Below are 23,004 nucleotides of genomic sequence, written 5' to 3' on the forward strand. Positions count from 1 at the left end.
ATCACTTTCGGAAGTGATTTGGTCACTCTCGTTCACTGAAAATAAACCCGTTCTTTCGAACGAATTGTTCACTCACGAGCCAACACTATTTTGTACTTCCCCAACGCGCGCGCAACGAAATACTGAACTGATAAGAATGACACGAAGTGAAAGCGAAGTTTAATAGTTAATAGTTTATTAGTTTAAAATATTTCTAGCTTAGTAGATTCATCATGGTGGTTTATAGATATTATGTAGTGCAGTATTTTGTTTTGCAGTTTAAAATGTATCAATTACAAACCAATTTTTCATCACTTTCTTTGTGAAACATGAGGAAATTTGAATTGCAAAGAAAAGCTACAACATCCAAACTCCACAACTTAACTCCCACTGAGAGGCCAACAACTGGACTGCTGCGTTCCTTTGTTCTTTTGTAGCTTCCTTTCTGATTTATGCAGGTCTTAATTTGTCACCGGTGTGTATTTACTGTGCAGCTCATATAAGAATGAATGACGTCAGGCCTAAAAACAAAACCCAGCATTGCCTTCTTTCGACCTTCCAATTCCATCGGTTCCTGTGGCTCCGCATGCCGCCAAGCAGATGTCACATCAATGTCCTTCACAAAGCCCTGCACCTTCCTCCTGCTTCTCCACCTCCTTCCCCGCTGCTCTCCAGAGGCCTCACCTGTCAGCGTTGGACGTCGGAAGTGTCTGGCTGGATGTTCGTGTCGATGCTTGGCAGGTCAGCCAAATGCACCCGCGCGTTCTGCTATCTGTCTGCAGCCATTCCCACCCGCTCTTCTCCTCTCCCCTGCCACTGCTACTATTCGCACTTTCAGCTCTCTCCCGAGAATGATCAATAATGCAACGCGGATCTCCGTGAGCGGCGTGCGCACACGCGGTCATAAATGCGCCGAGTTGAAAATGCTTCACGCAGGAGGCTCAGTCAGCTCCGTGTCCCCTGTGTGATTTATAGATAGGCACTGTAAGGGGTGCTCCTCCTGTGAAGGCCATTATCATGCAGGCAGGCACATCTGCAGACTTCAATGAAGGAGGCAGGGGGTCCAGGGGGGTCCCAAGGTCAGCGCCATGGGGTGCCTTTGGTGTCAGCGCCATCCCTCTCTCACTCTTGCAGTCTTTTCAAAAGGGCAAACAACAAATAGCATCTCCTCATTTCTCCACACTGGCTGGCTGTTGGTGGGTTTGCAATAGGTCTCACAAGACATGTGTAGTAACACAGGGGTGAGGCCAAAGGGGTAAACCAAATTTAGACCCCCCAAAAAATGCACTCACTCAAATGAAGAGTTGTGTTTTCCATTCTGTGTCTTAGAGATTCTTAGAAAATGAAAAGACCACTGTTACGTAATTCAGCAGTCTGTTCACATTTGGGAAAGGATGGAGTTCTTTAAGAACAAAACTTTTGACTTTTGCACTGTGACAAGCCTGAAGTGTCCGAGAAGTCTGCTTTGCAATCTTCCAAATATGGTCATCATGAATTTTCTCAAGACCGAGAAAGAGCTTGAGGGTGACAACACTAGCTCGGGACATTGTGAGCAGCCATGTTGTCATGCTTGCTAGTTTGGCCAACATTCATGAGGGAAAAAAAATTGCTTTTCAATTTTCTAACACCAGTCCAAGAACTTTTCTGATACATTTCACAAATGGAGTGCAGAGGAAGACTGAGAACAGACCAGTAGGCCAGCGGCAAGAAAACGAATGCGAGCGAGAGAGGGAGAGTGTCAAAGTCAAAGAGATCAATGTGCAGACTTTGCCTGCCGCATCCAAGGGAGCAGCAGACTCAAAGCACTTCAAGCCTTCAGTTCAAAGTGGTGACATGCCTGTTAGAATTCCTAATTCGGAGCTCATTGACAAGCGTGGGGCTGCAGTCGAAGCAAGCAGGAGAGGAATCACCAACAAGACCAGGAGCTTCCCTCATACTATTTCAGTGCGTCATCATTTCACACATTCACCTGCTATGTAGCTCTCAAATGTGTTCAAAAAATGAACCAAAAAAAAGTCATCAACAGACAGTCATTCATTCAAATGTAGGACAATAAGATGATCTCAGGTTACACTAAGTAGGAAATGAAGGCGTTAAGTTATTGCCAAAGGCATCCTCACCATGAAGGACCTTGAGAACAAATCCTTTCATACCGTTCAACATAAAGACCTGAAATCATTCAAATTAATGTCATACGCGTTACTAAGGAGGGTTATAATTGTGAGAATAGGGACAGTTTACCGGCTGGTGGGGGATGGGAAGGCGCCGAGGGGGCGGCAGGAAATCTGCGGGATTTACAGCTTAATCTTCTTCGGCACTTCCCTGTCAGCTGAGCTGCAGACTGTGGCAGAGGGAGTGTGCACTATCTTAGCACAGCTGTCAGGAGCCGCCTGCCACCAAATCAATACTTGTCTTTTTCTACTCTGCCTCTCACGTATACACGTTTTCTCATAGATGCAACGTTTCCTGTTCCATTGCTGCCTTCTCAGCCTCATCCTGACAGCTTCTCCTAAATCAATGAGTCCTGAAGCTGATTAGCAGGTTCACATGTGGGTCGTTTCACACAGCCAGGAGAACACTTGCTCCATGGATGAACAGACAAGATGATGCATCTGGACGGTGTATAGAGAAAACTGTATATGTGCTTATCTTGGGGAAAAAAAACAACAATACGATGCAATTTTAGTAACATACACACATTACCCTTTTTTATCTTGTACTTGATAAATAGCCCTAACATAAAAAAAACTAATACTAAAACTAATGAAAACAAAAAAAGAACAAAATATTTTGGAAAAAATACAACGGAAACAAACCTGCTCTAAAAAATCGGACTTTATAAAGGCTAAACTAAATAAAAAGGAACTACTATGAAAATTACTAAACCATTATAACGCTGCCTCACAGTCAAGCAGTCCTGGATTTGAATCTTCATTTAAACCCTTCTATGTGGAGTTTGCCTGTTCCAAAAGTATTGGTTAAACTGTTATCTAAGTTGTCCATGGGAGTAGTTATTAGTCTATAAAGGCCGTGCGATTGACTGGTAACAAGGCCAGGGTGTATGTCGCCCTTTGCACAGAGTCAACCATGACTCTGACAGAGAAAAAAAACAACAACAAAATATAGATGGTCTGAAGTGAATGAGTTTTTTTTTTTGATTGTCAGTAGAAATCCAACAGCACAGTCAAGTGGTGACAGGGAGGAACAACATGCATTTACTAGATGACGACATCCACCCAGTCATCAATTGATTTTCTATATTTAAGTTATGTAAGTGTGTTTGTTTGCACATTTTCCAATCCAAATCTTCTTGCAACAAGTAAACCCATTTGGCAGACGTTTGGCAAACGTTTGCGAACTTGAACGAACCTTAATGGGCTTTAATACTGTATTTTCTCAGGTTGCCCTTTGGCTCCCTGTAATCTGAAGTGTAATGTTATCTTGACACTCCCACAGAGCATCTCTCACTTACTTGCGAGGTAGAGCTTCACGGCACATCTATTTTCCCAGCAGTCTGCCACCAGGGTTGTGTTCTTTACTCACTTTCTCTCAGGAGCAGCTCTTGGCTTTTGCTCGCTTAATGTTCCGCTTTCAACCTGGGATTCGCGTCGTTTGTGGGCTGCGGATGGGAATTCCTCCCGGGGATTTTAAACAACACTCTCTTCTTCCTTCCTCATCTTCCTTTACTCTGCAACACTGGGCCTCCAATCCAATACGTCTGACCCGAAGGTTGATTTTGGCCCGATTCTATCACATTTCCTCCTTCCCACATGGATGTGAAGCCACCTTTAAATGTTTTTCTCATCTTCACTCATCCACAGAACTTTGAATGATGGACTATTTATTTGAATGAATGAAGCAAGATACACTCGGCATCATTATAATTGGGGACATCATAAATTATTAGTACATAGTGATTAGCATTTTCCCCATTAAAATGTTAATACAACTTTTTTGCCTTGATGGCATCAAATTACAAACTGGTGTGTTTTATAATGTCACACAGATTTCTGGACAGCAATTAAACATCACCAAACACAAAGGTGTTACTTTGGAAACACGAAAAAAAAAGTGTTTCTATGTACTGGAGGGAAAAAAATTATCAGTTTGTCTCTGTCTGTAGTTTGTTTGAATCAGGCTTTACTTTTGTCGGTTGCGACTTGCTGTGCCGCCTCTCCTTCACCGCCAAAGCGTCGAGTAAGCTCAGAGGTCAGTACTGAACAGCATGATTTCTGTAGCATGGAGGAAAAATCAAAATGGTGGAAGGTGAGTCTACATTTTTGTTTTGTCAAGAGTAGTATTTCTTTTTTGTTTTTCCAGGGACATTCTAATTCTTGAACATGATGGGGAAAAAAACAACCTAAAAGCACCATTCGTACCTTCTGTTCCAAGGCCCGATCGCGAGCCTTGAATAGGAGCTCAAGCACGGCGAAAAGGAGGCCCACACCCAAACCGAGACCGAGAAGGATAAAGAGACCCCGCAGGTCGTAAGGTCGGAGGGTGTCTGAGGTGCGGGCCTCGTCGTCATCCATGCAGCTGCTGGTCCACCACTTGTCCCGCAAATAAGACAGCTCGCCAGATTCGCTCAGCTGACGAATGGCCATGGTGAGGTTTTTAATCAATGGCGAGCCTGGAGAAAGGAAATGATGAAGCCTTTGAATCTGCGAGTCCTTAGTTGGGACTCACCCTGACGTGCAGCGATGCTATAGGCTCTCATGGAGATGACATCCTCTGAACGGGTCAGTTCACAGTGGCGAGCCACATCCAAATCCAAGGACACAGTTTCACCAATGAGGGCGTAGTTTCCCTCCCGAGCGCGACGGACGCCTTCCTCCATATTTGGCACATAGCTCTTCTTACGCTCCATCTGCTGGTAGATGCGGCGATACACGGCGATCTTTGAATCCTTGACCAGTAAAGAAACAGAACCCCCATGAAGCCACTTCGTTCGGGATGGGGACCTTAAGATCACAAGATCACAACAATGAAGACCTTAAAAAAACGCATAGTGGATCCATTTTCCACTGTGCCAAAGTCGATTTTGTCTTGGTTGGCGAGGTCTTCAAAAGTCTTGATCGAGTTGTGCTCTTTGTCCAATTGCAGCGCAGAGTTGAAGTTGGCCAAATAGCACGCGAGCAGCAGTATAGCAAACAACCACCAGATGGCGCTAACTAGTTTTCCAGACACAGCTTTAGGATGAGGACCAGCACCTAACAGCACAGACAGAAAACAAAATTGTTTTGTGAATTAATAAAGGCTTCATGACGGCAACACCCCTGCTATGGATTCATTCCATTTGATTTCTAAAAGACAAAAATATTCTGAATAAACTGGCAGTCACACAGTTAGATTATTTCACGTTAGAGCTTCCACTATTGTAAATGTAAATCAATTTAAAATGAGAAATGAGCTTCTTGCAGCAGTGTGCAGCATTTGTGTGGTTAAGTTCAACTGGTTGCTGGGATACCTTGCAGTGTGAGCGCTCCTATGATGTACCAGTAGCTGTGCAGCAAAGTGAATTGGTGCTGGTCTGTGTCAGGCTCGGCCCATTCAGTGGGACTGATCCTGTAAAAACGACAAAACAAAAGCACAAGGCAACATTCATGTCATTCTAAAAAACTGTAGTTGTGATTAATAGATGCAATAAACTATCTCACCATGAAAAATGGAATGAGTGTATGTCTGGCTAAATATAGATAAGATAAAACATTATGTTACAATAAAAAACAATAAAAAATATGTTACAAAAAAAATTATCAGAATTACTCATTTCTACAGTATATCTGTTGCCACATTACTTCTACTCTATGCTCGGTTGTGCAATAAATGTCAACACATTTTTTTTCACATACCTGCCCACAAGGAATATGCAAAGACCAGTGAGCATGAAGGCAATGAGGATGCCCACCCACGTCTCAATGGAGAAGGGTGCCAGAAGGCTGAATGGGTGCTCGTCTTTTTGCAGAATGAAACTGATGCCTGTTTGCATGAAGGGCGTTGTCATGTCCACATATTGCTCTCTGATGGAGGTGACGGTCAGTGGCGCCACAGCCAGGTCTGCTTCCTAGTGGATGGTAGCGTGTTAAATTTACATTCTGGTTTTTCCAAGCAGTTCTATGATTACAGGTACTTTCACTATATGGGGAATAAATATTCCTCAAAAGGCAGTGCTGGATGATTGTGGTAAGAGCCTTGACCTCAACCCATCAAAAAGCTTTTGGGTAAGCTAACAGATGTTTTAGTGTCACAAACTCTCTCCGGGATGAATGAGACGAGATTCCTCCATATCTTGCGCAAAGTCCATATTTTGCAACTTACTCCTCTGATGATTTCACCGATCATTCCATTCCAGTTGCCGCTGGAATCCATGGCTCCGTAGCGGTTGTCCTTCACCACATGCAATTTGTATCTAAAGCCAAGCATATGGCTGAGCTCGGAGATCATGTCGATGCAGTAGCCCTCCAGCTCTCCTCCAGAGCCTTTGCTCATGGCGTACGGGTCTTGCTGAGAAACACAAGCACGTATTTTATTTAAATGGGGAGTGTGGATGAAATAGGCGATGAGTAAGAAACTGTGGGAAGAAAAGAAGAATACCTTGATGGTGGTGATGGATAACTCCTTGGTGCCTGCAATGTGGGTGGGCGGGGGAATGTGGGTAGAGATTTTCTTAAGAACAAGTCAAAGTCACCAAGCAAGCTCAAATCTACTTTGGTTTGATGTCTCCAAGCTTCAGAAAGCCTGATGGATTCTATTGCCGCTTTGTGTCCCTTTGGCTTTTCTCTCTGCGGTAGTAAATAAGCTCGGCAGGACAATCGAGGCCTTGTGTATAATAATGCACGGAACTTGGCTATCGGGGAATCAAAGTGAGGGGAAGAAAAGAAGTCTTTTCCAAGCCTTCATTTCAACATGTAAACAAGAAGAGGACAAGGTGTCCCCTCCCCAATCGCCATGGCGTCAGCCTGAACTGTGACCAGCGGTTCTCCCAGCTGGTCTGCAGGACCTTACATAAGCGGAGGGCAGAAGGTGCCATGTTTTTCATAATTTCATGCGATGACAAAAGCTGTGGCGGATGGGGGCACACGAGGGTCATGACACGCGGTCGGACCTATGATCAGCCTGTCGCTTCATCGCCTGGCGTGTCGCTTAATTGATTCATCACAGTGCTTTGGAGATCGCAGCACGACGCGAGCCCCTTCACTGGTGAGAAATGCGATGCTGCCCAATCGGATTATGCTTTGACAGGACCCCTACGGTCTGACTGGGGGAAGAATTGCATTGAAGAAAGCTGGTTGGGAGCGAGACCTTTTTCAAAAGGTCAGCCAGAGCCCAACGTCTGCGAGTGTGAGCTTGAGACATGCACTTTGGAACCCACTCATAAAATGTTCGGGGATTCATTTATAATGTACTGTAACCTTTACAGTTGAAATTAAGTCAAAGGCTGAAATTTGTGAACAGAAAATTCAAGTTGAGCAACAAATTATATTTCCTCCAACTTAAAAATTACTTTCTTAGCACCCCCTTCCAAAATGAACAATAAATAAACAAACACTACTTTAAATAGAAAATGTTATTCGAAATGTTGATCACATTTTGAAATCACAAGAGCAAGGAAACAAAATCGAATGTCACAAATCATCATTGGGTTGTACAACTGCTCTCTAAAAGAACAATAGACTTGGAACTACTGCTTGATTTATTTTATTTTTTTTGCATTATATATATAATTTTTTGTGTGCACGGGTCTTACCTGCAGCGAATGCATATCTACTCAGTGCTGCCACACTGAAGATGACAGCTATGTAGCCTTTCATTCTTCCAAAAGCCTGAAAATCACACTTGCATGGATTTCAAAACGACTGTTTACATGCCTGAAAAAAAAGAGCTAATTAATTTTATACTCACCTATGAAGTGCGGGTATAAAAACAAGAAGACATCAACAAAAATTCAAAGAAATTGTCAACAAATGTTGCAAGTGGTTGTGCGCAGCAGAAGGTTGTGGGCGAGTTTAAATGCGGGAGACAGAGGGAGGGCCTAAACGGGGGAAAACCTCAAACTTCTTTGTTGAGACAGAGGTTGAAAAAAAGTCTCAGGAGTGCTGTCGATGTCTTCTATACAAACAGGATTATGCAGAAGTGGGAAGCAATTTTTTTAAAGCACTCTTTTTTAAAATTGATACATTTTTCAAGATTCTAATCTGACTGGATGATTGACAAAATAAAGAATAAAAAAATCATTTTTTTGAAAATCTGATTCCATTCCTGCCAACCACTGATCCGTCTCATGGTTTAATATGCACTAAGAAAATTATTTTCATTAAAAAATGTGTTGTGTAAAAGGATTAAATCCTAAAAGAATATTCAGAATATCAGAGATTTGTGGGTCATGTATTTGTATGTTCCCTGAGAAAATATAGTGTTTCATGTGTCTGGCTAAATTGATTTGTTTTCATTTTGGCAGAAAAAAATGTGCCCCAAATTTTTAACTTTAATGGGCATTATAATTATTTTCTCAATCCCTTCTGAACATAAATTGAACAAGAGTTGTATCCTGAAATATTTAGTGGCCACAATTCTCCATGACTCCTGACAAAAAATCTGCAGTGAGGGGGGAAAACGAGGTGACGTTTCAAGAGTGTAATCCTGATTTTTGTTTTAAGCCCGTGAAGTTGTCTTTTCATGTCCCATGAAAGCGATCTTGTTTTTGCTGTGGGTTTTGGCATCGTCCAACAAGTTGCTGGAGCGTGAAAAAATAAGTCGTTATTTCATCAGGGAGGAGGGGTCGGCGTTTTGAGACAAAACGTTCTGTTCGGAGCGCTGAACAGTAGAGGAGGCTTCAAATGAGAGAAAAAGTCACACCAAGCGGTCTAGATAAATACATCCTTAAAAGAGTGTCCTGGGATTGTCTAAGAATCCTAATGAAGCTGTCTTTTGTATTTCTCTGCTGGCTGGAATGGAGTCTGCGGCGCTAAAACAAGCGTGTTGCGCTTCACAAAGTCTCTCAGCGCTGAAGAAGAGGCCCGGGCAGAATGTGACAGCGAGCCAGAGGAGGCCGTCAGCTTTGGAAAGCACAAAAGTGACAATGGACGGCGGCTTTGAAGAATCAGTGTCGTGAGAAAGCTGCTCCATGCCTTACTGGATTGTAAGGTTCGAAGTTTGTCAAAGAACTCTTTAGATTGATTCGTCAACATACTACCGTGTCTGGTTGCATTTTCAAAAGATTTCCAACAGAGCTCTGACTTTCAGGAATTGTGTAATCATGACAGTTTAGTTCTTGAGGTTGGATGTACATTGGGCAGCCTGGAAAAAAAAAACAAGATAAATAACATCTCCAGTTCGGTCGGGGGTCTGGTGGGTTCCTGCTAAAGTTGAATGCTGGTAAACACACCAAAATAGAGTTGCTCATTAGAGCTGAAAGCACACTCGCCAAATACCAGGTCAAATCCGTCAACACGTCACTTTAGGTAAGGCTCAAATTAAATGGAACCTCTGAAATGGAATGCTCCGGCAAGTGTATATATATATATATATATATATATATATATATATATATATATATATATATATATATATATATATATATAATAACAATAATAATAAAATAAAAAAATAAAATAAAAGGATGTACTCAAAATTTCAAGGCAACAATAAAATTTGAAGCTGGGGAATTGAACTAAAAAAAATACAATTTTGTAATGTTAAATTTTGGCATTCCAGCATTTTTGTTTTTGTAGAAACGGCTCAGCAATACTTTGCTTGCTTTGTTGTGCTAAAATCATGCCCTTGAAGGCCAATACATACTACTTTATATTTTAAAGTTGTTACAACTTAAATTACTGTTTTAACTCCCCAAAAATACTAATGATGTTGTTTTTTTTACAGTGTGGCTGCTCAGTACAATAACAATAGCTCAACATCCATAAAACAAAGAATGGCAGCTGAATTTCTTCGATGAAGTGACTCCCTCTTCTTTTTTTTTTTTTTCCAACAAAGACAAAAATATTAAACAATTAACCATGTGGCTTTGCAATTAACCCCTCGGGGACGGAAAAAAATAAGAATGAAACCTACCACAATATTTTTAGAATTTATTAATTTAATTACATACTGTTAAATTAAATCTTGTCCCTAAAATGTTTGCACAAATAACTGGCATGTCAGTACAAAACATACAGCAGGCCAACAAATAAACGTGCTTTGTTTTAGTAGCATGGACTATATATGGAGAAGGACAAATTACAATGCGATTCTCTTAGCGAACACCAATAAAGTGTCCTACAAAAAGTTTGGAACATTAAACATCTCGATATAGAAAAAATCTTAGTAAAATAAAGCCCAGCTGTGGGTTAAACAAAACAGTGCATATAACACATGCAGTCATCTAAAAGGGGCCTAAAAAGGAGGAGTTCTCTCAGTGGTGTGACATGCTACAGGTTAAAATCATCAGCTGAAAATTGGCAGCCTGCTTGCATTACGATAAAGCACGACACAAACTAGTTGTAAAAATGAAATCTTAGACCTTGCATTTCAAATAGTTATGAACAGAGTTCATTTTTGTCAACAGCTAAGACTCATCATTTAGCATCAAACTGCACATTATGATAACAAAGCCATCACTCTTGTGATATTGCTTGATGGACGGGCTACAAAGAATGCAGATGAGAATTTCATCGGTGTGTTTGTAAAATTCAGAGTATATATATCTGGGTTTAAAGATTAGAAGAACTAAGCTCAACTTTACATATTGCTAACAAATGTTTGAAATCCTAAAATACATCAAACAGAAGATTTGATCATAAAGAGCCATTTAAAAAAAAAAAAAAAAGTCAATTTTCACTAACTACAATATTTCTATCATTTAGTGCCGATTTCCAGGGCTCTCTAATATTTTGCTTTGAGAAGAGAAATATATTTCCTCATGTCAAGACAATGTTTCTGAATCCACATTTGATGAGCTAGCTTCTCTGAACTAAAATAAATAAAAGTCGATCTGATCGCTCTGAGTGTGTCACGCTCGTGAATTTTAAGGAATCCAGTCACGAAAGTCCAAGTTTAAAAAGACCTCACTGTTTTCAGGAGAGGCAGGCAAGTGTCTGCCGAAAGACGTGGGCAGACTGACCATGTTTGGGCTGGCACAGGGGCTCCTTGCTATGCAACATGCCCCTTCAGGGTTGCCCCGCTCCTCAATGGGGCAACTTCCGTTGATGTTATCAGTGCGGCTTTGAATGAAACTTCGGATCCTTTGCCTTTCCTGGGCCTGCTTGGCTCGATTGGCGATGTATCGCACCCTGCTTTGGCTTCTGGAAGACGATCTACGAATGGATTGTGGCTCATCTACAGATTCGTCTTGGTGTTCGCTGGCTCTTGTTTCAAAGTCGCTCGCCTTTAGGGGCTCCACATCAGTTAGCTTCCGTAGTCGCTCTGTCAGGTCGCTGTTTGGTCGAGCTTTTCCCGGGATGCCCTTTCGAGGATGGTTCCTGGTTGATCTAACGATGAAACTCCGACTGATGCTGCGGTACTTGCTGTCAAAGTTACAAGTAATATCATCCGACGTGAGATCCCCGAGGCTTTTGGATAGCGACACGGGCGATGCGGTTGGAGAGGTCGATGAAGTCCTGGCTGTTGAAGTCCTGGCCGATGAGGTCCTGGCCGATGAGGTCCTGGCCGATGACTGCTTGAGGCCTTCCATGAAGAGCCGATTCCAGGTATGTCGTCTTTGAGGGAGTCTACTAGTCGGGTCAACAGGAGATGCTGGACGTTGCTGGAGAAGGGGGGATGTGGAATACTCAATCTGTGGAAGATTTGGGTTCGACTTGCTTCTGTTGACTTGCAGGCTTTCGAAGGAGGTGAGCGCTGAATAGTTGCAGTGGGGGTCGCTTGTTTTGGCAGGACACTTCCTGGCCAGGTCGGTTAGTGGCGAGTCAATAACGGTGTCGCTGGAAGAGATGCTGGAGGACGAGGACAAGCTGCCGCGAGGGCTACTCGACTCGAGCTTGCTCCAAAGACGGTCGTTCAGAGTTGCATCTGTACGTACTTGTGGTGTTACTGACTGGGCCCTCGCTCGAACATGGCCGTCACTTTTTGTTCTTCGTACAAGTGTGTGTGATGACACATTGCTGTCTGCTCCGTCGGCATCGGCTGTTTGAGAAACAGCTGCAGGAATTTCGACATGCGCTACTGTTGCAGAAATTTCTAGTCTGGGCTCGGACTTCACTTGATTGTTCGTCTGGTCCGGAAGAGCTTGCAAGTGTTCTCTCTGGCTTTCGGCGCGCCCCGAGGATGATTGAGTATTTGAGACTCTTTGGGGCCCTCGGGTGCACTCCATCTCGATGTTTTGTTCTGGAGAGGTTACTGGGAGAGGCACTGCGCGAGTAAGTGATTTGGGTTTGTTGTTTTCGAGATTCGGACTGTTGGACAATCCGTTTGAATTAGCCGTCAAATGTGATTCTGCATTCTGTGGAGTGGAGGGTAACGGAAGCAATGATGAAGAATGCTGGGAAGAAAAGATGTCCTCAGGAATGGTGGCAGAGCAGATGGAATGTGTCGTCTTAGCATCCCCGGAATTTTGTGCAGGAAATGGAAGTGGAGCAGTTGAGCAGTCTGTGGAGGGAAAACACAATTCTGAACTTATTTGAATGTCTTTTGCATTTGACTTCAATGATTAAATACATTGCCAGTGTATGTGACACTCGATACACTCCGTTAGGAAGACTAGATGTGACACCCCCCTATATGTTTAGGTGATAAAATACTGGAACAGAAAGATTCACATAAGACTCAATATTTTTGCAATAACATGACATCACCAATTGTGGATGCTTCTTTTGTGAATTCCTGAACTCTCTTTTGGTTGTTGATTTATTATTTTTTTCTGGGTTTCTTCCCATCTCAACTATTTCTTCTCACAGCTGGAATTGTAGCAGCAGTATTAAGACCTAACTTGCCGTGACTTTTTTTTACTTTTATCTGCTGATGTGATTTTATGTTGTACAGTATCGAGCATGTGCAAACTAAGGGGGATGCATTTTTTTTCTTTCAATTATTAATTGCAAACTCAAATCAACCCTCAGAGAGAAAGGCCCCAAAAATAAGTGAATGGCGGAAAGGAGGAAAAAGGTGGGTAGATGGAGAGAAGTATATAGGTGAAGTGAAGATGCACCTAAAATGGTATTATGCAGTATTTGAGTATTTGCTTGTGTGCATTCAGCAGGTTTACCTGGCTCTGGTCATCCCCTCAATTCTGCACTAGGAACAGAGAGAGCGTGCAAAGGGAAAAACAGGAAAAAGGAGTTCAGCAAAAACTGGAAAGAAAAGGAAATGGGCGGGGTGGGGCTCAGGAACAGCTTCCAGAGAAAAGCATTAATTAACAAAGGTCATAGATGGATCTCCACAATATAAAAATATAATTAACAATGATTCAAACCTGATAAGCGATATGGAAAAATAGAACCCCCAAACATGTCAAACCTGCCTAAAATGCCTCTCAAAAATCTTTCTGAAAAAATAAATGAAAGCGAAAGGAAGACTCCCCATGAATTCAAAACTCACCGTTTGTGTTATCTGTTAGACGTGGAGAGTATCAGATTGCAGATTTTGGGTAGAGACAAACACAATTTCAATCAAATATTTGAACAGGGACTTTCACTTTGAGCTGATTGTTGAAGGGAACTAAGAGGATTTGAAATAAAATATTTTGGGCAAAGGATCCTGGGGTTTATGGAGGATTACTATTGAGGAACATAGTAGGTGGTCTGAGAGGATACTTGAGCAAAGCTAAAAAAAAAAAAAAAAAAAAAAAAAAGCTCTTCTACAGTGCTCAGGGCAACTACTCAGCATCCAGCTGCACACTACTACGCCTTACCAGCCAAGAAGAGGGGCGATTTATGACGCAACTCCTCCATTTTCTGGGCAAACAGGGCATTCATCTCACGTTGAAGAGTGCCTACCGCCCTCTTGCGGCTGTCGAGGACAGCACTTCGAGGCAGCACCGGGAGGGAGTCGAAGCTGCTCAGGCTGCCAAAGCTGTCACAGCTGCTGCTGTCATCACTGAGTGAGAGTCTCGGACTCCCGACACTGCTTGCGAATGAGATGAAGGCGGGACCGCACACGGTGCCATATTTGGGTACCGTCGCCTGGTGCCAACGGAGGTTGCTCCGACAATCTGGTGTGAGGCTCTGCGCCGGTGTGACAGTGTTGGGAAAGCGTCTGCGGGGAATGTTGCAAGACAGGGCGTTCCTCTGTGTTGCGTCAGGCAGAGATTGGATGTGCTGGGCTGCCAGCGTTTGCCTTGCTTTGGATCTTGGGAACGGCTTGGGTCGTAGGAACGCCTGGGATGAGTAGCAAAACTGGGCCTCTTTCGAGTGAGGAAGTGACTGCGAGCTTGGGGGAGAAGCTCGCGGCTGGCGATGCGATGCAGGCTTCGGCTTAGCCCTTTTCTTGGTTGAACAATTGTTTTTGTCCTGCTCATCTGCCAATTTTGACTCTGATCCCTGCCCTTCCTCAACGTGGCCCTTTCTTTGCGCATCTGGGCTCTCCTTGGAGCCGATCACGCATGTGATACAGTTAGAAGACATTCCCACCTTGCTGGAGCTGTTAAGTGAGACCCGAGCGAAAACCCCCGGCTTCATATCCTGATCGTGAAAACGAAGTCGACTGGCCCGTTTTAAAGGCTCGCTCAAAGGCCGCCGATGAGCAAAACAAGGGCTCTTACCTTTACCCTCGGCGTGAAAAGTTCCATTGGTGTCGGGGTGTTCCCATTGGCCATTGGCTTGGCGAGATGACGTCGACTCGCCGTTGCGGAGTTGTGGTGGTGTTGGCTGGTGAGAGGAGGAGGCAGAGGCCTTGTCCTCAGACTCTCGGTCCTCGCTTGCGCCCTCCGAGTTGCAGTCTTTGGTGTTAATGGTGATCTCGGGGAGGCCCTTCTTGACTTTGGGCTGACCTTTGGTGGGTGCGCTGGCAGTGCGCCGCAGGAGGTGGGCACCGAAGGGTTGCTTACGGCTGTGCTGTGCAGCAGCATGGCTGTCTAGAGAGGCCTGCTTTGGACTTCTGTGAAAGAGGCCTTTTATGCCGCTGGCTGCTTTGGCCTGATGAAAGCACAACAAAGAAAGCTGTCAAACACACAGTGTATGAGCAATTCAACATTTGAGATGCTGCCACCATGCAGATGGTATGCTGCATTATTGCGGTCACACACTTGAAGGAGTAAACATGCTTGATTAAGAAGTAACAAAAAAAACCAACAACATCCACATTTTCGTACTTTCCTGACACAAAACTAGTCAGTCAGTGTTTACAAAGACCTTTTAGTTGTACGCCATGCTTGCTCACAGTGAAATTAAATTATTAGCCATTTAATCACGTGTAGAATAACAACAACAACAAAGCTGCCCCCCAACGATAGTTGGAGTCAATATCTGCTTCATGGCAGAATGATACATTTTACACGATTAATTTTCAATTTATAAGATGCAATAAAGAACAATTGATGCTTGAAGAAATGCACGAGTTACAAAAAACACCTTCTGTTGTAATTGGTGTCAGTCTTAATATAAAGTAAAACAATTCTAAAAGTTTTTTGTCTCAAGCTAAAGGTGTTGAACACGTTTTCCAAATTAACGCTGCAATTGCTAAGACTCCCCATTAAGTAAGTACAATGTCACTGAAATTCAAATGTGTGGATGTTTCCTGACCCTGGTAGATGCACACTAAGGCAAAAAAATAAAGACTGATATGACAATGACAATGTCAGGCAAGAACATCCAAACAGCGTGATGATTGTGAAGGTCTGCTTGTGTAAGATATTGTATTGAATCCAAAATAAACTCAAATGAACTTTAAATGTTAGAAGTAGATCCAAGTAGCCCAAGCGTTGGCACTGAGCCGACAGTAACAGCGAACAAACGAGACTGAACAAAAAAAAAAAAAAGGATTAAGTGATTGATCAGAATCTAAAACTGAGGAAAGGAGGCATCCGAAAGCTGAGCTCAAGGTCCTGCCTGGATGTTAATCGTCAATCGATGCCAGAAATGGGACACAGCAACTTGTACGGATGGTTTTTGTGTTGACATTTGAGAATGATGAAAGAAAACATCATCGCGATCTGTAGTCACTTGGAGCTCTACAACACGGCCATCTTTCACGACCTTACTAAATCAAGTACACAGTCACACGCAGGGTGGTAAAATAAAAACAACTTGGGACAATATAATTGCAGTTTGTGAGCACTAAACGGTGTACCGCACAGCCAGCTTCGAGGAGAACGGGGAGCGAGAAAGTTGGCATATCTGGGGAGTGTATTAATTTGTTTACAGCAACCAAATTAGCATTTAGCAGCTAAAGCAAACAACCGCTGGCTACCAAATCCACTAGCTTGTACAAATTCAAGGACTCAAGTCTATAATGTGACATTTGAAGTAATCCTGTTGACTATTTGTTTTAATATACTGGATGGATTATAAATGATGGAGTCATCTAATTAAATACTGAAAAACAGAGAGATGGAAGCCTTCTGTTCTCAAGAGTTAAAGACATTGGATCTACTTGATGGATCGAGGAAAGTGCAGATAGTTTTCAATAACTCATGCGAGACATGAGTTGCTCTTTTATGTCAAGCGGACGAGTGGGAGATGTGCAAGGGGGAGCGTGGCGATTGGACTCATGCAGGTTGCCGACTGGCTGTCACTACACCTGAGCTTTGAGTGGCAGCTTCAACGTTCCTAAAAATGTCCTGCTTCGAAATGTATCATTTGGTAAAAGAGGGCTCCACTGGAATTACAGACAGACAGAGGCAGAATGGGGCAGAAAGAGAGAATCAGACGGCAACAAATGAAAAAGAAACAAAACACTGGCGTGGGGCGAAGTAAGATATAAAGAACAACAAGTACAAAGCGAAAGACACGGTTCAAAACAAGGACAATATGAAGTACAATTTTGCAAGTGACTTGAAACGGCTGAGTGCACTGAAACAGAGGAAGCGACACAATTTTTTTTTTTTTTTTAAAGGAACATCTGCATTCTCTCTCAAAGTTGAAATACCAACAATACACACTATTCCAATCGGAAGCTTCATTAAACACACACAGTACATGCAAAATAGTGAGACAATGACTTCACCAACAATAAACAGGCTAAGGAATTTTAGAAAATATCTACGACTCTACTTTGATTAAAAAATACCAATTTACAATGGTCATTTCATAGCTTTCAAATGTCTAATTGGATTAGCGATCCATATGGCTCCGACAGCAATACCTACCTTACCGGTGATGTCATGTACAGCTACATGAACAAAGATGGAAGCCTCCTCCATACCTTCTAAGTAGACGTGGCGATAACCTATCAATAAACACCAAGGAGGGGAAAAAACAGAAGATAAACAAATGTAATTTCTTTAACTGGACAGCATTCAGCAATATTTTTGGCCCTACACAATAATAGATCCACATTCAAGTCTGACCTGGCATCATGCTGTTGAAGGCGATGGTACGCTGGCCAATGAAGTCTTGACCAATGGGGTCGTGGTCCCACACGAGGAAACGCACGAGGGCCAGCTCTGGCATGTGGACTGTAAACACCAGAGTTTCCTCCCACATCGGGTTGAAACCTGCAGGAGCATCCCGAGTGAGATTTTAGGTGTTAAAAATGGAAGGCGGTGGTGCTTTGCACGAGAAGTACACACCAGGAGAGTAAAACTAAGAAATGAAAAGATAATTAAAAATTGAGATAAGTGATAGAGGGCAGAGAAAGTAGAGTCGGGAGAGTTTCGTTGAGTGGAACACAACTTAGCAGTGATCAATTATTCGGGCTGTGTGCAGAGCGGAGGTGTTGCACGGGCTGGTCTCTTTGGACTCTTGTCATCAATAAAACATCAGAACCCAGACAAGCAGACCAATATTGCACTTTTAATTTGGGCTGGGAAAAAATTAGAAATTATAATTTTGCCTTTGTTTGAATTGTCTCTTTGGAATCAGTGCGCAAATGTCATAAAAAATGGAAATTTCTACTTAGCCAAGAGTGAATTTTTTGTTCTTTTTCAGTAAAGAATGCTTTTCCTATTTGTAGGCTGGTCCTTATGACAAGTAATCAAAAATAAGACCACTATAATTTTGATTCTTTCATCTAATTGAACTTACCCTCCTAAATTGCTATTCATTGAGTATGGCTGCAGGAGGTTTTTCAAAAACTTTTAAATCTGACCTACAGTATGTGTGAAATGCCAAAAATGAGAGTTGAAGTGCAAAAAAGAAAATTCTCAAACTCACCGTTATCATCTACCACTCGAGTTTGCTCCTTGGAGCAGTCCACCGGAAGGCCAATGATTTCCACTTCCACAAAAGGGTCAATGATCTGACATGGGACACAATGATGTCATTTTGGTATATGAGCTAATTTCACTGACTGTATCAAAGTACCTCTCCTCTGTCCCCCAACATTGAGTCTTTGGGTTTGGGTAGCTGTTGTCCACTGATGATCTTCAACACAAGTTGTTTCTTCATTTGACCGGGCAGTGGATCCTCCGCATTGGGATTAAAGGCACCTGAAATGTAAGCAAAAAAGAAAAAGCCATGTAAAAATATATATCATGTCTGGAACTAGTCACGCACGCACACACTTCTGACCCCCCCAAAAAAAAAAAAAAAATCAAAATCCTTGATTGTATGCATGCTCACCTTCACACATGCATTTGGGTTTGAGGATGAAGCCGCAGTTGCCATTGCTGTAGAATTTGGCTCTGTTGAGCTGAAGCACCCGACCCTCCGACTGGTAGTTGAGTGCAACTGTAATGAAACCTCAGATTGTCTGTATGATCATGAACATTTTACAAGATGATTATCAGTCTTGCCCACAAGCAAGCATGTTCGCTTCATTTTCATTTTATTGTTGTGTGTTTTCTGTATGTTGTAACTGTTTTCTAATGTGCTGCCTCCAGAAACGGCAAATAGATTGATTCAGATGATGAGTGGAAGGAAAAAAAAAAAATGAAGCGCTGCAGAACCACTATAGTTATATAATCTACTTTGTCAGAGAGGAGAATGGGTAGTAGAGCATACCAAATTGGCAGCCTGCGTTCCAGAAGGGCTGAGGGTTGAAGTTTGACGAATCCACACGATAAGAAGACGGGTAGATCCGTGAGAGCTGTCGCTGGTTAAAATGGTTGAAGGAGCTGGCTTTCTGCTGCATCAAATGATGGGCTTTGGTTTCACTTAAGGATGAAACCTGCCAGTTGCAGTTGACTACCATTGACAAAAGAGAGATTAGAAACAATTGTGAACAGGTTCTATGTGATAATCTGTGAGTAGGGAACGCACCTTGTGCTTCAACGTCATAGAGGCCCACAGAGCATGTGTATTTGACCAGGTCAGACAGAGCTCTGGATAACTTCATGGTTTTCTTCTTTCTGGAAATTGGACATACAGGATGAAGCGGACATACTTAAAAATAGGGACAGTATTATTTCGTCAAATTTGTTACTTGTTGTGATGTAGGGGGGCTCGCGATGCACTGCTGGAGCTTTCTTGGTCCGTATCTGTGTCTTCCAAGCTTGAGGTCTTCTTCAGCTTTGCATTTTTTTTCTGTTGTGGAAAGAGCATAGAAAATGGATTGTTTTCTGAGGGAACAGCTCATCATAGTAAACATTTGGTACTATGAACCTTCTTTGTATTTGCTGAGTTGCAATTTTTTGGGAGGGGAACCAATAAACGAATAACAAACCTTGCGTTTTGAAAAGTTCTCCATGAACGAGTGGCCAGTGCGCTTATTGCTGCTGGTGTTAGCCTCGTCCGATGTCACCGTCACCTGTTAAAAGAGGCACATTTTTTAAACAGATTTTTATGACATTCATCGTGAACATTCTTCTGGGAGGTGATTTGCGGCCCTTTTGTGACCGTTTTACCATCAGGAACTTTGCTATATTCTGATACATTTTATATTTTAATTTTTAAATAATTTTTTTAAATAATTGTTTTAACTATTTTTTTATATTTTATATATTTAATATTGGAATAAAATTTGCAATATTGGGACATAGGGCTTTATAATTATTTTGTGTGAATTTTATGTATCAAAAGTGCTAGTGGTATCTGTGCTTGGTATCGGTGACTACTCAAGAATTCAAGTGGTATTGAACGTTCCAAATGAATTAATTTCATTGTTCTTAAAGTACATTTCTGTGGATGTTTATGTGTGTTGATTAAAAATACAAAACATGTAGTAATGGACCTACATTTTCCAAAAATAGCACTTATAATAATATAGTATTGCTTAACTGCCAGCTGTGACACTAGAGCAACATTAAAGAAAAGATGAATTCAATTCTTCTGCGATTTTTGTCAGTAATTGCAATTCAGCCTTGATTATTCATACCAGCAGACGTACCTTTGAGTCAGTTTCATTTAACTGCCCAGCAGGTGGAAGTGCAGCGATGGTAAAACTGTCCGGGTCTTCTCTATCTCGAATCTTGGACTCTTTCATCAGGTTGTCTAGCTTTTTCTTCGCCATGTTCTCGACTTGTTTCCTGTTGGCTGACATCTGCAGGAGGAAGGAAAACACATCATGAAATTCAAAAAGCATGGTAACTTATACTTTGTATGAATTATATTTTATGACATAGATGGTGCTTAAAAACACGCACACATGAATTCTAAGAGACTCCTACATTTTCAAGTGCAAGCTGTTTTATATTTTAAATACAAACGTGATGATTACCCGAGCAAAAATATGTCCATGCAGAACGCAGCCACATGATGGCATAGTTTAGCTATGAACCAAATGATTTGAATGTTGAGTCGTACTGTGCCTATGAGCTGCAAATAGGTTTGTTACTTTATTGTGTCATCATTAAATGTATTCATTGGTACCTCATAAATAATAAACAGCATTTCACAATGTTATTTCACCTGCAACAAAATTCAGATGAATGCACAAGTACACGTTCCACATTTTTACACCTTCCATTTTCATAAAACCAAGCACCATTAAAGAGGAAACATACAATAAAGTTTATATCCTTATGTAAGGTTCTCAACCTCGCTCTATTAAATTAAAAAAAAGGGGCAACGCTCATACATACGTCTCCATTCATCAGCTTGCAGTCATCCTCCATCTCATCTGCACTGTCTTCGTCCGACACGTCACCCTCCTCTGCGTTTTCATCGATGTTTGGAGGCAACTTTTTACCCTGACCAAGAAAAAACAAAAGTGAAAAAGTTGTAGAAGTAGAAAAAAATGCACAAGATTGAAAGTGATGTTATCCTTGGCAAGTCTAATGTTTCAATTGTCACAGTATGTCCTGGATGTTGTAGCCTGAGGCATGTCTTGAAACATCATGATGTATGCTAAAGATAACTTCAGTACTGTCGCCTCCTCACCAAGTTTCCATTCAGACTGTATAACATTGCTGCAGTACACACAAGTGCTGGTTCTGGAGACGTTGAGCCCGAGACGTTTCTTTCATGCCAGGTATTGGCAGAGAGCTGTCTCTTCACTACGAGCATTTGGTGGCGGTGCAGCCTCATTAACTTCGACATGTTAAATCGGCCTTCTGTCAGCATGGGGCTGTTACAATTAGAGATTCAATCCATCATTTAGGATTTGCCTTGCATAAAATACTACCATTGAGAGGAAGTTTAAAATTAAATGGAAAAGAAAAACATTCCATGAAATTAACTTAAGTTGCTAGTGGGCAGCTCGTATTTATATTCTCAAATCACCTTCCTGTGTGGACTTTTTGCATGATGACTTTCTCCAGGTACTCTATTGTTCTATCAAGTTCCAAAAACATTGCAAGTTAAGTTAATTAAACACGCTAAATTGCCAAAGGTATTCAGTGAAGTATTCAAGTGTTCACACAATGCACTTAAGTAAAAGTGCAGATATGGGGTTTAAAAAAAAAAAAAAAGACTGTCCAAAACAGATGTAGTTTTAATTCCTGTATTTAAGGAAAAAAAAAAAGACGTTTGTAAGAATAAAAGCAAAATATAAAATAAATAAAATAATAAATACAAATGTTAATATTAATGCATTAAAACATTAATTAATGATTTTAATTGCATTTCTTTTTTACACCTAGATTGAGATCTACGAGTGAGGAATCATGTTCTCACTCTAGAAGCAGCAAGCTTACATTATTGAAGTTGAACAGGAAGTGAAGAATCCAAAAACTTGCTTTCACTTATATTATCGATTAATTATTTCATTAATTGTACGCAGAGATGTTTTTGTTTTTTTTTCTTCATCCAGCATCAACTCAAGTTACCGCCAATAACTTGACCGATTTTGACCACTTGGTCTCGGCTACGTTTGAAACAGCAAGGTTTCCTAATTTCAGGTTGAAGTGCATCACAGTCCACCAACAGACTAGACTTACTTTAACAAGGATCTTCCCCTTAAGGTTCTCCGGTGAGGGGAGCCAACCAGAATCTTCCGCTTTGATGTTGGAAACGTCGAGTTTGTCTCCCAGAATATCAATGAGGTACTGAGCCATCTTTTTTTGTTGAGGGACACTGCAGTGGTTCTCTATGGACAGGATGACCGGGAAACTGGTAGAAGGCAGACAATGACACACAGGAGATTGATGTCAGGATGCTGAAGAGGGGGCACATAATACGGTGTCATTTGTTTGCAATGTTATGCACCTGCGTCCACAAGGTTGATATCATGTTGAAATCTGTCATCCATTTTGGAGGTTTCATATGCAGCCATAGTTGAAATATGATATGCAGTGACAAGTACGATTGCTCCACTGCTGGAACTGAATAGTTTAGCGCTTTAGAGTAAAATGTCAGGAGTCTGCTTCAGCAGCGATTGCTGTTTTTGTTTTGTTTTTGTCTGTGCTGTGACTCACACCGACTGTAACTAAACTTGTTTTTGTGTCATTCAATTTTATTTGGACCTACTCCTGAACTGAAGAGAAAAATCAGTTTTTAAACGCTAAATAAATCTATCCATTAGATTCAATGGCTAAATTTAGTCTTTAATGATTAGATAGAACTGTAACACTCTTCAATAGTCGTTGTAGAATCAAAGAATACA

At 41.8% G+C, this 23,004-nt stretch overlaps 3 protein-coding genes across 11 annotated transcripts in view; all 3 read right to left on the bottom strand.

Annotated features, from left to right (window-relative positions):
* Positions 1 to 3,803: 3,803 nt before the first annotated feature.
* On the bottom strand, positions 3,804 to 8,028 carry LOC125988634 (probable glutamate receptor). Of its 2 annotated transcripts, none has more exons than XM_049754066.2 (10): positions 7,882 to 8,028; positions 7,727 to 7,802; positions 6,574 to 6,605; positions 6,298 to 6,483; positions 5,832 to 6,043; positions 5,447 to 5,544; positions 4,972 to 5,189; positions 4,666 to 4,885; positions 4,359 to 4,609; positions 3,804 to 4,211 (listed from the first exon to the last, which is right to left on the bottom strand). In XM_049754066.2, exons 2-10 carry the CDS (start codon positions 7,788 to 7,790, stop codon positions 4,113 to 4,115), a joined length of 1,380 nt encoding a protein of 459 aa, XP_049610023.1. In that variant the 5' UTR covers positions 7,791 to 7,802; positions 7,882 to 8,028; the 3' UTR covers positions 3,804 to 4,112. The 2 variants fall into 2 exon arrangements, with proteins under 2 accessions (XP_049610023.1, XP_049610025.1); XM_049754068.2 differs by having other exon boundaries at positions 7,727 to 7,814; positions 7,882 to 8,007.
* Positions 8,029 to 10,049: 2,021 nt separating this feature from the next.
* plch2a (phospholipase C, eta 2a) overlaps positions 10,050 to 23,004 on the bottom strand; it is a 72,407-nt gene continuing 59,452 nt past the window's right edge. For 6 of the 8 annotated variants that reach the window (XM_049752138.2, XM_049752137.2, XM_049752140.2 and 3 more), the window contains 14 exons: positions 22,340 to 22,511; positions 21,044 to 21,151; positions 20,350 to 20,502; positions 19,687 to 19,770; positions 19,447 to 19,547; positions 19,284 to 19,372; positions 19,026 to 19,208; positions 18,645 to 18,752; positions 18,387 to 18,511; positions 18,237 to 18,321; positions 17,432 to 17,578; positions 17,231 to 17,310; positions 14,687 to 15,059; positions 10,050 to 12,576 (listed from right to left, as the gene is read on the bottom strand). In XM_049752138.2, coding sequence (XP_049608095.1) covers positions 11,000 to 12,576; positions 14,687 to 15,059; positions 17,231 to 17,310; positions 17,432 to 17,578; positions 18,237 to 18,321; positions 18,387 to 18,511; positions 18,645 to 18,752; positions 19,026 to 19,208; positions 19,284 to 19,372; positions 19,447 to 19,547; positions 19,687 to 19,770; positions 20,350 to 20,502; positions 21,044 to 21,151; positions 22,340 to 22,511 — 3,385 coding nt within the window. In that variant the 3' untranslated portion in view covers positions 10,050 to 10,999. Of the gene's footprint in view, positions 12,577 to 13,192; positions 13,222 to 14,686; positions 15,060 to 17,230; positions 17,311 to 17,431; positions 17,579 to 18,236; positions 18,322 to 18,386; positions 18,512 to 18,644; positions 18,753 to 19,025; positions 19,209 to 19,283; positions 19,373 to 19,446; positions 19,548 to 19,686; positions 19,771 to 20,349; positions 20,503 to 21,043; positions 21,152 to 22,339; positions 22,512 to 23,004 lie in introns of all 8 variants that reach the window. The other 2 variants (XM_049752141.2, XM_049752142.2) reach the window with 2 other exon arrangements.
* LOC137839598 (uncharacterized) lies at positions 13,228 to 14,680 on the bottom strand. Its single transcript, XM_068648619.1, has one exon. The coding sequence runs from the start codon at positions 14,601 to 14,603 to the stop codon at positions 13,827 to 13,829; it is 777 nt and encodes a 258-aa protein (XP_068504720.1). The 5' UTR covers positions 14,604 to 14,680; the 3' UTR covers positions 13,228 to 13,826.

This window comes from Syngnathus scovelli, chromosome 2 (genome assembly GCF_024217435.2).
Source record: "Syngnathus scovelli strain Florida chromosome 2, RoL_Ssco_1.2, whole genome shotgun sequence".
Lineage (NCBI taxonomy): Eukaryota > Metazoa > Chordata > Actinopteri > Syngnathiformes > Syngnathidae > Syngnathus > Syngnathus scovelli.

Coding starts and splice junctions, on each gene's coding strand:
- LOC125988634 (XM_049754066.2), bottom strand. CDS start 7,790: ATGAAAGGCTACATAGCTGTCATCTTCAGTGTGGCAGCACTGAGTAGA. Junction 6,484..6,573: donor TATCCATCACCACCATCAAG/GTATTCTTCTTT, acceptor TGTGTTTCTCAG/CAAGACCCGTACGCCATGAG. Junction 4,212..4,358: donor ATCGGGCCTTGGAACAGAAG/GTACGAATGGTG, acceptor TCCATGCTACAG/AAATCATGCTGTTCAGTACT.
- LOC137839598 (XM_068648619.1), bottom strand. CDS start 14,603: ATGAAGCCGGGGGTTTTCGCTCGGGTCTCACTTAACAGCTCCAGCAAG.